General features: G+C 32.9%; 1 protein-coding gene across 1 annotated transcript in view; it reads right to left on the bottom strand.

Moving 5' to 3' along the window:
• The window catches only part of LOC129231056 (BAI1-associated protein 3-like), a 196,343-nt gene that overhangs the window by 140,977 nt on the left and 40,878 nt on the right, over positions 1-14,488 (bottom strand). Inside the window, exon 7 of the mRNA XM_054865304.1 lies at positions 7,362-7,439. Coding sequence (XP_054721279.1) covers positions 7,362-7,439 — 78 coding nt within the window. The remainder of the gene's footprint in view (positions 1-7,361; positions 7,440-14,488) is intronic.

Genomic DNA, 14,488 nt, shown 5'->3' with positions numbered 1-14,488 from the left:
TTTTGCATTACTTAAAGATAAAATTTTGAAGAACTTTGATGTTGGAAAAACTTTGATGATTTGCCAATGATCTTGAGTGGGGATTTCAACATCAACTTTGCAGGTGATGAAAATTTACCATTAATTGAATTTTTAAATGGAGAATTTAATTTAACGATGGCTAATTAGTACAATCTTAGCACAACGAGACATAAAACTGCTGTTGATGCAGTTTTTAAAAGATATTTAAACAGATTCGAATCAAAGTTTTTTATTTCCTATTTTGGTTACCACAAACTTATACTACAGTTTTGGAATATAATAATAATAATGACAATGATCATGGTGTAAAAAATTCATGATATTGAATATGAATGATACATATAAATTTGAAATGAACCCCGAATTATCTGGCATGCCTCAAAGTTCGAATTTTTCGGCAGCTGGAAATTAATAGGCAGCTCATGTGCCCAATTTCTTTCGCCCCATATCTTACAAAACCAGGAACATTTTCATCTAAAAATCAGTAACCTTCCTAAAATTAGCCTTGAATCTTTCTGAAGATTATGGAGAGCTCACTGACGAAAGATAGTCGAGAGCCTTCAAGAGAAATTCGGTATGTTTAATACAATTGATTAGAACCTTCCAGAGTTACAAGACAGCTAGAGAAACATTAATGCAACTATGGCCAAATCGTTAAGGCGGAATCGCAAGTAAGAACCTTGCCTGCAATTCTTGTATTGCAGCTATAAAGAGACTTATTCACTCTCATCGGGAGCTTAGTCAAACTGGCCGGGCCGTAATCGAACTAAAGCTGATACACTTAATGAATACTCAGTCTTTAAACTGGTTGATATATATATATATATATATATATATATATATATATATTTCACATCAGTCAGGACTCTCAATTTGCGCAACTTGAAGCAATTCAGGAAACATTTTTGCAAATATACTTTATTTTACGGGGAAATAGGCATGGGCGCCTATATGCAACATTTTAAGGGGGGGGGGGCTCAGATATTTTCCCCATGGTTTTGCAGGATATTTTCCCCATAGAAACCGATTTCAGTACAGATTATAGTTATTAAAGTATGACATTTTTAATAAATTATTCATTAATGGCTGGAGAAGAAATGTTTTTTCATTTTTGCAAAGAAAAAAGTACTGAAACAAGGAAGATAAAATTTCTAAGGGGAGGGGGACTTGAGCCCCTTCTTGCCCCCCCCCCCTATATGGGCGCTCCTGGAAATAGGTAAAAATCCGTGAAATCTCGAAAACGTTCCACGGAAATAATCAGCAACGTTTCGGAATTTTTTTACAGTGAAGCTTGCTTATTGGGTTTTCGCTAAAACTAAAGTAAGGAAAAAACCTCTAACTCCAACGTTTCGCTAGTGTTCGTTTGGAATCCAAAGAGCGTTTCTTCAAATATCTCAAAAAATCATTTCTGCAGACACGGATCTTCACCCCCCACGGCAGTATAAACGACTTTGTCATCGTGTGCTATTTCGCGCGAGAGATGTTTCCTGGGTTTCTCTTTGCAAACTTGAGAATGTTTACCTAAATTTACAACTTCAGGGCGAGCCCACAAGTATTTCTGGTCGATACTCAATTATTTGACATCAGATATTAGTAAAATACTTTCGATTTTCCTAAAGTTGAAGACTGGTAGGGCCTTGCAAAAAATAAATTTTCTATAATTGGTTCACTGAAAGAATTAAGTACAAAATTCATTTACCCCTGTAGAGCTGTTGGAGAATTTTGTAATGGCAATAGCTTGATCTAATGAAATTATTTGTACAGTATTCTATATGAAGGACATCATCATATGTTTTGATGCTGAGTTTTCATATTTAGTTCTTGAAAAAATATGCTGCTACGTAATAAAATTTAAATAATGTGTAAAAGATTTTGGCTTTTTCACATCATCCCCTTTATTTTTAATTTAACAACTAAAATTACAATATAATTTCAAAATATATCTAATTAATGTTGCGCTCATTAAACAACGTATAAATTGAATCTTTATGACTTTTATTTGTTTTTCAAATCTAACAATTAAACTTACAATATAATTTAAAAATCCAAATCTTTTTTATTCATTAAACAACGTCTAGCTTGAACTGAAATTGCTAGTTTACGAACAAAGATTCAAATCAACATTTACAAAAGAAAAGAAAAAATTGCTTTAAGTTGGAAAAAAAAACTTAAATAAAAAAAAAAAAAACACATTTTTGAGCATTTTGCTGGAGACTTAAATTATAGGTGAGCTCAAACACTTTTATGTAACAATAATTACTTACTTCACCATCAGAAATTTTCAACTAAACGTTTTTTTTAATTATCTCAGTTAAAAAAATAAGAAAAAAACACCCGCTGAAAATAAAATGTTTTCTTTATTTTTTATTTTTAAGCGTAAAACACCGCAGATAATCGCGAGCTTACTGTATATCAATTTGTGGCGAAAACCTACAGAGAAATCTTCATCATCCAAGTATTTTTTACTACACGTTCAATAGGGTGGAGTGAAAAAAAAATTTTATTTTTTTATTTTTGAATCGCTATAACTCGAAAAAGTTGCGATTGGTGAAAACTTACCAAAAAAAAAAATCAACACGATAACATCTTCTAATTGCAAGACAAGCCTGAAAATTCAGAAAAATAGGGGATTTCACCTTTTTTTTTCCTGATTTTTCAACGCGTTTGGTTCAATGTATATTTTCAGGTTGTAGGACGGAAAAGTTGCGTTTAGTGAAGACTTCAAAGCATTTTTTTTTTCGAAATCGAACATTTCGCAACGAGCCTACGATTCAAAAAAATGTAAACATTAGCCCTTTGTCAGCTTTTTTTTTTTTTTTTTTTTTTTTTTTTTTTTTTTATAGTTTAACGATCCTCAATGAGTTTGGTATGAGATACTTTTTGATGGAAGTTTTGTTCATAAAATATATAAAATAGTTTAGTATAAGCCTGTGGCATTACTTTGAATTCCCATTGTCATTTGACCCTTCGAGACTCATATTTGTTTAAACTGCTAGTGTGGATTTCTCCCAAGTCCCATTAGCGCATCTCGATCTTGAATTTGAGGTTTTTAGTTGGTTTATATACAGGTATCTTACTTAAATGAATAAAGCAGTCGTGCTGGCTTCAGTATTTCAAAATGGTTCTTGTGTGAGCGTGCTGTATGATTTTCTCTGTTCAACTGATTTCAATCCGTCTTTGCTGAAAAGAATTACGAGACTCCTTTGAGTGCCCTGTATTTTGCCACCCACGAGATTTGACATCAAATAAAGCCTTTGAATGATGAAAGAACCTTCCGAAGCTCCTTGTCTGAACCAATAGAAGAACATCTCAAAAATTCTGAAAAACTGCCGGTAATGGATTTTTAAGTAATTGATTGTACAATTCCAGAAGGGTAAACAGAAAGTGCTTAAGTAAGGATCAAAGGTATGTTTTAGATATGCTCAACTATTAAACAGTGGCAGTAGTCCAAATGATTTGTCAAATCGTGACCCCGACCCACTCCCACTCTTACATTCCAAATGATTCACTTGTGAAAATAGAATCTCATCAAAAACAACCCTGCTGTAAAAATTTCCCCGCCAAGAAAACCTTTAACTTTTCCGCACAAAAAAGAAAGCCTTCATCCTAAACCCGAAAACCCTCAGCCTTAAAAAGTTATGATATCTAGTTTGCCCGACAAGTATCTGCGAAACTATAATCCTCCCTGTTCTCCTCTTTCATCACATCTACTTCCGTTAGAACCTCCTCCCACCTTCAACTCTTCAGAAATATGGATAGATCCTTTAAATTGTTTATCCTGTTTGGCGAAAAGCTTTTCAAAGTGAAGTGCTTGCTTGGTGAGTAAAAAGCTTCCCGCCAAACAGGATAAACAATTTAAAGGATCTATCCATATTTCTGAAGAGTTGAAGGTGGGAGGAGGTTCTAACGGAAGTAGATGTGATGAATGAAGAGAACAGGGAGGATTATAGTTTGGCAGATACTTGGCGAGCAAACTAGATATCATAACTTTTTAAGGCTGAGGGTTTTGGGGTTTAGGATGAAGGCTTTGTTTTTTGTGCGGAAAAGTTAAAGGTTTTCTTGGCGGGAAAATTTTTACAACAGGGATGTTTTTGATGAGATATCACATCTTTTTGCATTGATATTATTACTTTGTGTGAATTTTTATAATTGAGAACTTCAAGTCAGAAAATGCTCAATTGAAACAACCCTGTTTTGTGTTCTTAAGGAACAATAATGGCAAGCCTAATTTTACGTCAAGTTATTTTCTGACCATTTAGATTCTATGTTCGTTTTGCGAGAATTGGACTGTTTAAATTTTATTGCAATCCTTGTATCCTCTCTGTTGCATAGAAAACTTCTTGGATAATAAAATACTATATTTTAAATTATACTGTTTTCGAGTATTTTACAACTTCGCAATAAATTCTATTAGTTTCTTTATTTGACGGATTATTAAACATTTTCATGAAGGTTTTTAAAAATGTTTTACAGCTTGCGGGCTATTTTAATCCAGCTTTTCACTTTTTATTTTTTGACTTTTTTTCTTAAATCGTATTTACGTTTTAAGAAAAAACATCGTATTTACGTTTTAAGTTTTTTACGTTTCATGGGATAATTTTAATTGTTTGGAGATTTATATTTCTTTTGATGAAGGTCTTTGTCTTGTTTAATGCCTAGTTGTGTTTAAAAGTTCATTAAAAAGTCGAAATAACGCATGTTATTACCAAGCAAAAAAAAAAAAAAAAAACTAAACCATTTAATATTTTAAATTTGAAAATGACAGAAGAGCTATACAACTGTACTCGACGTCAAATAGCGGCTATCCCAAATTTGCCACAGAGACTGCGCATGATGCACGCGGACTTAGCTCTTTAAAAGTCTTGATTAAATTAATTTCAAAATTTTTGTCTGTTAAACACGCAAAACACGGATATCCACACACGTATTTCATATACTATTTTCAACTCGTAACGTGTTATGTTTGTGAAAGATGCATTAATTTAGAAAATAAGCTAACCAATAAAAAAGGGCTAGTTTTCGCTTTCAATTATAAAGTAACATGTATCATATTCATATACGTACAGTTTCATATAATATGTCACGCAAAATATTCTAATGGTTTAACCCCAGTTTCGCACCGACATCTAAAATTTTTCCCTTCTAAATTATATTTAAACTGAAAAACAGGGGGATGGAAATTTCGTATCGGCAAAACATTATGGAATCTTAAAACAAAAAGCTCAATGAGCTAACAAACAACATGAAATCTTAAAACAGAAAGCCCAATGAGCCAAGTCCGCGCAGATGCGCAGTCGCTGTGGCAAATTTGAGATATCCGCGATTTAAAGTCTATTTGCAACTGTTGGATCTGTTTTAGTTTTGATTGAATTTCATTTCCTAAGACAACTTTGAACAACTGTTAGATCTGTTCTAACCTTGGAATTGCAGTCAGAGATTAACAAACCCTATGAGCTGAGAGTAAGTACATAAGAATTTAAGGGAAATTAGTGATTTTCAAACTTTAATTACTCCAGCCCATGATGTCTCTGGGGGTTGAACTTTCGTATATGTACTCAATGGCCTCCCAAGAATATGTATACCAAAAATCATTACCGTAGCCCTCCGGGGGGCTGTGACAGAACCCCAGGAAGTTACAATTTGGGGGTAAAAACGAGGGGGAGGGGGGTCAAATGGCACAAAAGGCACATCAGTAGGGCACAAGGAATGTGTGTGCAAAATTTCAGCTTGATTCGTCTTTTCGTCTGGGCTGTAACCCTGTCAAAGAAAGCGAAAACTTTTTTGAACAGCGATTTTATAACTTGAATTCCTCCTCCCCCCTGATTGTCCTGGGGATTGTATTTTGGTTTATGCTGTCAGGGGCCAAGAGAGATTTAGTATACCAAAAATCAACTCCGGGGGTCTTCATGGGGCTGAGATACAGAGGCGTGAAAAACCCAGAAAACCCCAACTTGCTCTGTCGTGTAAACTGCTCCTTAGTCGCTTTTTCTTTCGTCTTTCTTGGCGGTGGATTTGCTTTTGTTGGCTGCTGACGGTTGGTTCTCTTGGCGGCCGTGATCCTTAAACCGTATATAAGTACAAGGATTCCACCATGTGCATTAAAAGACAAAGTGATTTTTATCATGAAATGTTAAATACCAGTCTGGTTTGAAATAAAGAACTGCAAGAACTTCACGGACGGTCCCATACACAATATGAGAACAATACAAACCTGTCAACACTTGCCTAACAACCTGAAACAAGTTGTTTACCCTGTCATGGAAATACAATCTTTCTTTGCGTATCTAGAAAACTTATTAATGGCCATGGGTTTTCATGAAAGGAGGCACATGAGAGAACTAGGGTTTGAAAGAATTTTAAACGTCAAAGAGTCTGTATCTGAAGATAAAAACATTAGACACTTTGTCATTCCATCCCTAAATTTTGAAGCCGCCGATTACACAAAGATTATTGATTGAAGCAAGACAAAGTTTTCTTCACCACCTTTTCTTCGGAAAGTTACTAACGAAGACATTAAATCTTTCATTAATCACGAGCTATACCAAACTTGGATATAAAATTATTCCCCTGCCATACGCAAGTCGTCGAAAGATGTGTGAAGCTAGTGACGGAGGCTTCGATTGAAGTTTGTGGATTATCAAGAGTTGGTTACATAAGAGCAACATTGAATTCCTGATCAATTATGACCAAGTTATTCAAAAAATCCGATTATAAATTAGATTCAACAAGTAACACTTAAAACATTATGACTTGTGTACTGAATTGTAGAAATTTTGCTAAATATTTTATGATCTTCTTTTATCCGAAAATGGCTCATTGTTGCAAAGAATTGGCGTTTTGCATGGTTAGAAGATACCTTCAAAATCATGAAAAAAAAATGGTTTTGTGTGATATAGTGCTTTTTAAAAGGCACCTGTAATAATGGCAAAAAAAAAGAAAAAAAAGAGAACAATTTTTTTCATTTATTCACAAAGAATAGATAAAATTCTCTATTTTTTTATTTTTCAGACTTGTTCCTAGATTAAAAGGTATTATTCGATTTCAATATTTTTTTCTACTTCTAAAGACTTCACCAATCGTAATCTTAGAGAAATAAAAAGAAACATTGAAATAAAATGTTTGAAAAATTACTAAGAAAACCTTAGAAATTTTCCATTTTTCTGAATTTTCGGACTCGTTGGGCAATAATAAGATATTATCAGATTAAAAATAAAAAAAGTGAATTTTTTTTACATCTTCGCAAATCACAACTTTTCCGTGCTGTAGCATTTCGTAAAATAAAATTTGATGTTTTTCAAAATCAAACATTCACATAAATGTTCAGTCATCAAGCTACTTACCGACCAAGGCCTTTCAAGTTTGACACTTCATTCAACCGTCTAGCTGCATCAAATACTGATGTTTCATCATCATGATCCCTAAAAAATAATATAATACGTATATCCGAAACTAAAATTTTTTGTTATTGCTGGTTGAAAAATGTTTAATACAAAAAGTATAATACAATTTGTTTTATTTGGACTTGGCAATTCAAAGAATATTTCTAGACGTGCTGACTGACAATTAACTCAAAACACTTAGCAATTTGATATATGTTTCGGACAGTATTAGACACACAAAACTGAGCATTGGAAAAACAACAAATACCATACAAATTGTACTAACATATTTTATAAGTATTACATGTGTAATTTATGTAACGCTAATAACAGGAACGCATATTCAGTAGCAAAACTAGAAAACAGTGTTCAAGTCTGTTGTTATCTACTTTTCAACAAAAACTGTCCATCGTTTAGAGAAGAGCTTTAGAATTACCATCTCCTTCCACATAATAAGAATTTCCAATGAAAAATATTCCATCTGTAACAAATTGCCTATTTGTAAATCTGTTCATGTTTGTTGTTTGTTTCACAGTTTCGAAAACAAAAAGTAGCTTTTAAATTCGGTGCCATTTTGTCAATCCATCTCTTTTTTTTCAGTTTTTACTTTTCATAAACATTAATAAACTATACTTAATGGTTTTCAAAAGTACCAGCAGTATGTTGCAATTTCAGAGTAAAAAAATCTATAGGGAAAAAGCAAAATAAAATTATCATCTGTTAAGCAACTTAGCCAAAATAAAACTCAAAATTTATTAGAAAGACATTTTAATATTTTTAATTAAAACCTTATGTTTAACGCTGATTGAACAGACCAAGTTAAAAGTTTCCCCTCCGTCATCTTTCATTGTTAAACCTATTATATTTAATTGAATGATGAAGCTCAAGATTCTGAATTGATTTTTAAGCAGCAGCTGCCCGTATTCATTATCTCTTTTAGCATACTAAAAATTTTTAATTCGTTATTTTTTAAGTCAAGTATATCTTAACATTATTTGAGGAAAATTTGTTTAGGGAGCGTATTGTCAATTTCTTTTGTTATTCATAGATCTTCTCTCGCAAGAATACGGGAAGAAGTGTTTTAACAATATACTTAACGATTACCTCATCGCGTAAGTTTATTGAAAGTTGACGCATTCATAGATATATAGGGGAGAGGGGTCAACTTTGAACTAGGGGTACCTATCTTTGAGCATTTTAAATATTTATTTAAAACCGTTTTACATGTACTGTATTGTCTGAGCAAGGTTTGCATGTTTTCCTCGTTGAATCCAAGCTTGAGAAAATCAAACTTTTACTTCTTTGTTCTACTCCTGTAACTCTAAATGAATTTTTAATATTCAAAGGGAATATTTTACATTTTACGTGCACTGTAAAAACGATTCAGAAACGTTCCTAGAAAATAATGGACAGCTAATGTACCCAACTTCTGACTGTAACATATCTAGCAAAACCAGGTCTGGTAAAACACCGCGACTTTGCGGAAATCATCCTGGAATCTTTCTGAAGAATTTGGAAATCTCCCTGGTTAAGGCCAGTCTGGAACCTTTAAATGAAATTAAGCAGGTGTAACTTAGTTCAATAGAGCCTTCCTGATTTATCAAAAAAGTTCCAGAAGCATCAATGAGTCATTTCACGTCAAATCGCCTAATGCCACATGCCGTCATGTCTGTTTTTTTCCTTTATTTATTTACAAATAGATATTTAGACTTGCTCAAATTATTATTTTTTTTTTTTGCATTTTTAGAATAAAAATTAAGTTTTGGAGATATTTTTCAAAAATTCGATTTTTGATCACTTTTCGGAGTTACCTTTTTGGTATGAATGTAGAAAAATCTCTAATTTCTTTATTTTTCAATCAATTTAACTGAATAAGGTTTCAAATTGAAGCTAATACTTTTCTCTTTCAGAATAAAAAAAGAGAAAGTACTCTTTTAATAGTAGAGTGGTGCCACTCTTCATCTAAAGTCAGTTCTTATGCTTTTCTATTGTGAAATTCAATTAGACATATCTCGGGAGCAGCAACTAATATTTGGATCAAATTTTTTTTCGTCGTATGATTAAATCATTATCTTACTATGCCCGAAAATTACGAGGGTGTTTTGTTGCTTTAAAATAAAAATAATAAAGTTTGCTTTGCAGAAAATGTACTTTAAATCCAAGTTTTCTATAACTTTAAAGCCCTTTTGAGCTAAAATGTCCGAAAAGCTTTTCAGAACAGTTAATACTGGGATGTCAAAGAATAAAAATTGATTTGTATCAATTGTGAATCGTTCAAAAGTTGTTCTCTTTGGAAAAGAATTGTGCAAAAACCTTTGTTTCAGACTTGACAAGAAAAAAAAAAAGAAGATATACTAAATGTTAAGAATAATTATAAGAAGAATAGTTTTAGACACATTACTAATAGCCATATTTTCTTTCGACATTAAAAGACAAAAAAAAAAAAAAAAATGTAACATTGAAAATTTTTCATAACGCGAACTTGTTTGGATCGAGTAGCACCTGACAATTATCCTCTACTCTTACATTACTAACATAGTCCAACTATAGATTTATCTGAAGAAGATTATTTTTGCTGACTGTAGCATATTTTAAATTATCTTTGAAACTTGTTTTGAAATTGACAAAAGTCCCGATTTTTTCCTCTTTTGATACAAAGGATGTATGCTCCATCTGCCAACTTTTTAAAGAGACCCCTACATCAGCATTAACAGAAAGAATTAAAGGAAACTTCAATAGAACATAGTTATTTTATTTATTTATTTATTTACTGTCTTTTAATGTCTAAAAATGCAAAATAAGGCCTTTAGAAATGTTTTTAAAAACTATTCTTCTTGTTATGATTCTTAATATATTAGTATATTTCAAATATTTAAAGTACATTTTCTGCAAAATTAACTTAATTTTTTTATTTCAAAACATCAAAAAAACCCAACGTAGTTTTTTGAGCATAGTAAGATAATGATTTAATCATACTACAAAAAAAAAAAAAAAAAAAAATGCAGATATTAGTTGGTGCTCCCGATATATGTCTAATTGAATTTCACAATTGAAAATCATAAGAACTGACTTTAGATGAGGAGTGGCACCACTCTACTATTAATAGAATACTTTCAGTTTATAATACTGAAAGAGAAAAGTATTAGCTTCAAATTGATACTTCATTCAGTTTAATTGGTCGAAAAATAAATAAATTAGAGAGATTTTTCTACATTTATACTAAAAAGGTGACTCTGAAAAATGATAAAAATCGAATTTTTGAAAAAAATTCCCCATAATTTAGTTTTTATTCAAATAAATAAATAAATAAATAAATAAATAAAAATAATTTAAGCTTGTCTCATGGATATCACTTTGTAAAAAAATAATACACAAAATCTGAGACATACAGCACGGCCGACTATTTACACTCCTGTTTGTGAAAATTGCAACACCATGAAGGAAGCATGATAGTTGAATGAAATTTAATACACAATTGAGTGGTAATGGTACAAATAAATGATTACATTTTCAAACCAAACAAACAATAAAAAGAGATAGAAATTAGTATTTTGTGTGGCTACCACGCGCCGCAATAGGAGCTGCTACACAACTCGGCATGGAGTGAAACAAAGTTTGAATATCTTCCTGCGGAAGAGTATTCCATATTGTTTGTATGCGCAACCAAAGTTCGTCTGTCGAAGCAACAGGACGAGGATCACGAGCGAGACGCCGCCCAACGAAATCCCTTACATGTTCAATCGGTGACATATCCGGGGAATGTGCAGGCCAAGAAAGAAACTGCAACTGCTGCGAATCAAGGTAGGATTTGACAGTCCTGGCGACATGTGGACGGGCATTATCCTGCTGGAATATAGCTCCTGGCAATCCTTGCAGAAAAGGAATAGCTTGGGGCTGTAAAGCTTCGTTTAGGTATCGTGTACTGTTCAAATTGGCACAATTCGTAGCAATTGTGATAGTCCATGATATGCTATGGCACCCCAGATCCTAACTTCGGGTGTTCGTCCACTGTGGCGTTCGATAATGCACTCCAGAATGTGCCGTTCACCGGCATAGCGCCTGACACGAAATTCGGCCATCATGGTGCCACAAATTGAAGAGGGATTCGTTAGAAAAGACGACCTGCTGCCAATCAGCATGCCAGCTCCTATGCACATTGGCCCATTGTAGCCGCTGGCGGCGGTGGTTTTGCGTGAGAGGAATCCTGTATAAAGGAATCCTTGCGCGCAGCCCACGCTGCAGCAGACGTCTCCGAATTGATGAAGCACACAGTGAAGCACCTGTAACTGTTGACCACTGTGCTTCCAATTGTCTAGAAGGAGCTGTGCAGTCCGTCAACGCCATACGCACCTGGTGTCTGTCATCGCGAGCTGACGTCACATTTCGGGGTCCACTCCCGGATTTCCGAGCTGTCCGACCCTCGTCCGTCCACTGCTTCCAAACACGCATGATTGTGCTGCTGTTACGCTGCACACGAGCGGCTACTGCACGATAAGACAATCCAGCTTCAGGAAGGCCGACGATTCTGTCCCGTTCAAACTCCGAAATTTGCTCAAATTTCGCTTTGTTTCGTCGAAGAGGCATAGTAAAGATTCAGAAAACGTTTACTTTAGCATATAACCACCGATAATCATACACGCCTTGATACAGTCTGTTTTTTATTTTCGGTTCGATCCGCCGTTCAGAGGGCGCTGCTCAGCATACGCATGCGCTACCGGTCTGCAATTTTAATCATTTGCATATCATGCCCTACTTTACATTTCCTGCAATTTTCATATCACTCGCGTAAGTCCTTCGTGGTGTTGCTATTTTCACAAACAGGAGTGTAATTTAAGCGATTTGACGTGGAACGATCCCAATGCGACCATAGCCAAAGCAGAATTGCAATTAGAGCCAAGTATCTCCTTTTCAAAGCTGCAGCCAACCAAAGACTTATTCGCTCCCATTGAGAGCTTAGTCAATCTGAACGGACCTGCTTATAAAGTTTTCAGCAATCATATTCTACCATTTACTTCTTGGTTTCGTATGCTGACGTAAAATACTTTAAAAAAAAAAAAAAAAAAAAAAAAAAAAAAAAAAAAAAAAACGATCTCTTTTCGTTTATGAAAACAGCTGAAAACTTTGGAAAAGTTTGTTGTTCAAGAGGGCAATTTATTACCAATTAAAAACGAAAACTTGTTAAATGTTTATTTCCATCCCGTTAATTACAATTCGCATATTCAGATTTTTATTCTTTAATCTGTGTTGCACAGTGCACGCATACTCTTCATGAATTGCATCAGACCAGAAATTGCCTTCGCGAAAACCAACGACTTCACTAGTTGCAGATTTCAACAACAAGTTTATAGCAGGCGTTAAATATTTGTAAATCTTATCAAGTTAAGATGGCAATCGGCTTATTTGAGTAGTTTGGCAAGTATTGCTTTAATTAATTGCGGTAAATATCTGAATATCTCTGTACATAAACTTTTAACTATTTATGGGGTAAAGACTATTACGTTTAGAAATTCCCCATTCTTAATTCTTTCCCCCGCAGTTTCTTTTTACAAGAAACTATCATTACTAAAATTTACCTTGACATAGTTGCTGTTTTTCTCTGTTTTTAATATAAAGTATCTGCAATTTATCTGATTAAACTTTCACTGAATGTTTTAATTTGTGTTATATTTATTGGAAAAATTTATTGTTTATGATGAAAATAATAGGCAATTTAAACATCACATTTAATTATTGGTTTTCACATGTGTGCATGTTAAAATCCAGAGTTCAAGTTTCTGTGGTCTCTTGGTGGCCACTTTTAAACCTTGAAACTTTTGATAAACCGAAAGTGTACCGGCACCGAACTCTTCAGTCAACAGAGGTTCTACTGTACTATATAATTTCTGATATAAGGGAATGCGACACAAAGTGAAATAGTTAAGATGACTGAGCTTTTTTGAAAGTGAACAAATTGAAAATTTCTTTTGAAAATTACAGGACATAAAGAAAGAACATTGAATTTTATAATAAAACTTTCATTGAAACATTATGTTTTATTTTTGGGAATAAAATGGTGCCCTTAAAGAAATGGAAAATTTTCACTTTTTTTTTCAAGGAGCCAAAGTAAAAAATTAAATATTTTTCTAATGAAATATTTTCTATTCGATAAATATTTTTAATCAAAATAATAACTAAACAAAAGGATTATCAGTAAATTAAAAGATAATGAAACAATAAACTAATTAATTCATTAATTTATTAATTAATACATAAGGAAAATCAAATGAGTGAACAAAATAGTGAATGAAGAAGAAAATAAGCGAAAGAATCAATTATAAGTGAAATATTAAATGAAGGAAGGAAATTAAGTTAGTTAATAAAGGAATGGCGGTTAATAAATGAGCGAATGAGTAAACGAAATGAACACTTTTGCTTTGCTCCATCCACTTTGCCCCGCATGCACTTAACTAATTGTAAAAATTATTAAAAATACAAAAAAGCTCAATATTAACTAAATAAATACTGCACCGAATATTAGAAGGTTTGAAGTAATATTTTAAATGTTAATAACGAGAATTTTATCATTTGATAAGATCAAAATAACATTTGACTTACAACAAATTGTTACAATTTGAGTATCAATTTTTGACGATTGCTTGTATTATCATATACTTTGATTTTCAGAGGTAATTATTTCTTGACTGGAATAGACTACATATGTTACTACATAGTCAAAATATAACTAGGTAAGTTAAAACTGTAATCGGAGTAAATATTTTCCAATTTCACTTTGCCCCACACTCCCCTACATTTGAAGTTTTCTCGATACTTTTGTATTTGTACAGTAACAAAAAACAAAAGAAACTGCGGTAAAAACAAAGACTAAGTTCGTAAGATTTCATTAAATAACAAATATGCATAACTTTTTATAAGAAATCTTTTCTATTCATTACTTGAGTTTCTAAAACATTAATAAATAAATTTAAAAAAAAATATATCTATTATTGCATGAAAATCGGCTTGCGTATGTGCTTAAAACATTGAATAGTGCGAACGAAACCAAATCTGTCAAAGTTTTATGTTAGTTTAATGAAGAATTAGTTAATGAT

This window comes from Uloborus diversus, chromosome 10 (assembly GCF_026930045.1).
Source record: "Uloborus diversus isolate 005 chromosome 10, Udiv.v.3.1, whole genome shotgun sequence".
Lineage (NCBI taxonomy): Eukaryota > Metazoa > Arthropoda > Arachnida > Araneae > Uloboridae > Uloborus > Uloborus diversus.
This window is presented reverse-complemented; position numbering and strand designations above follow the sequence as displayed.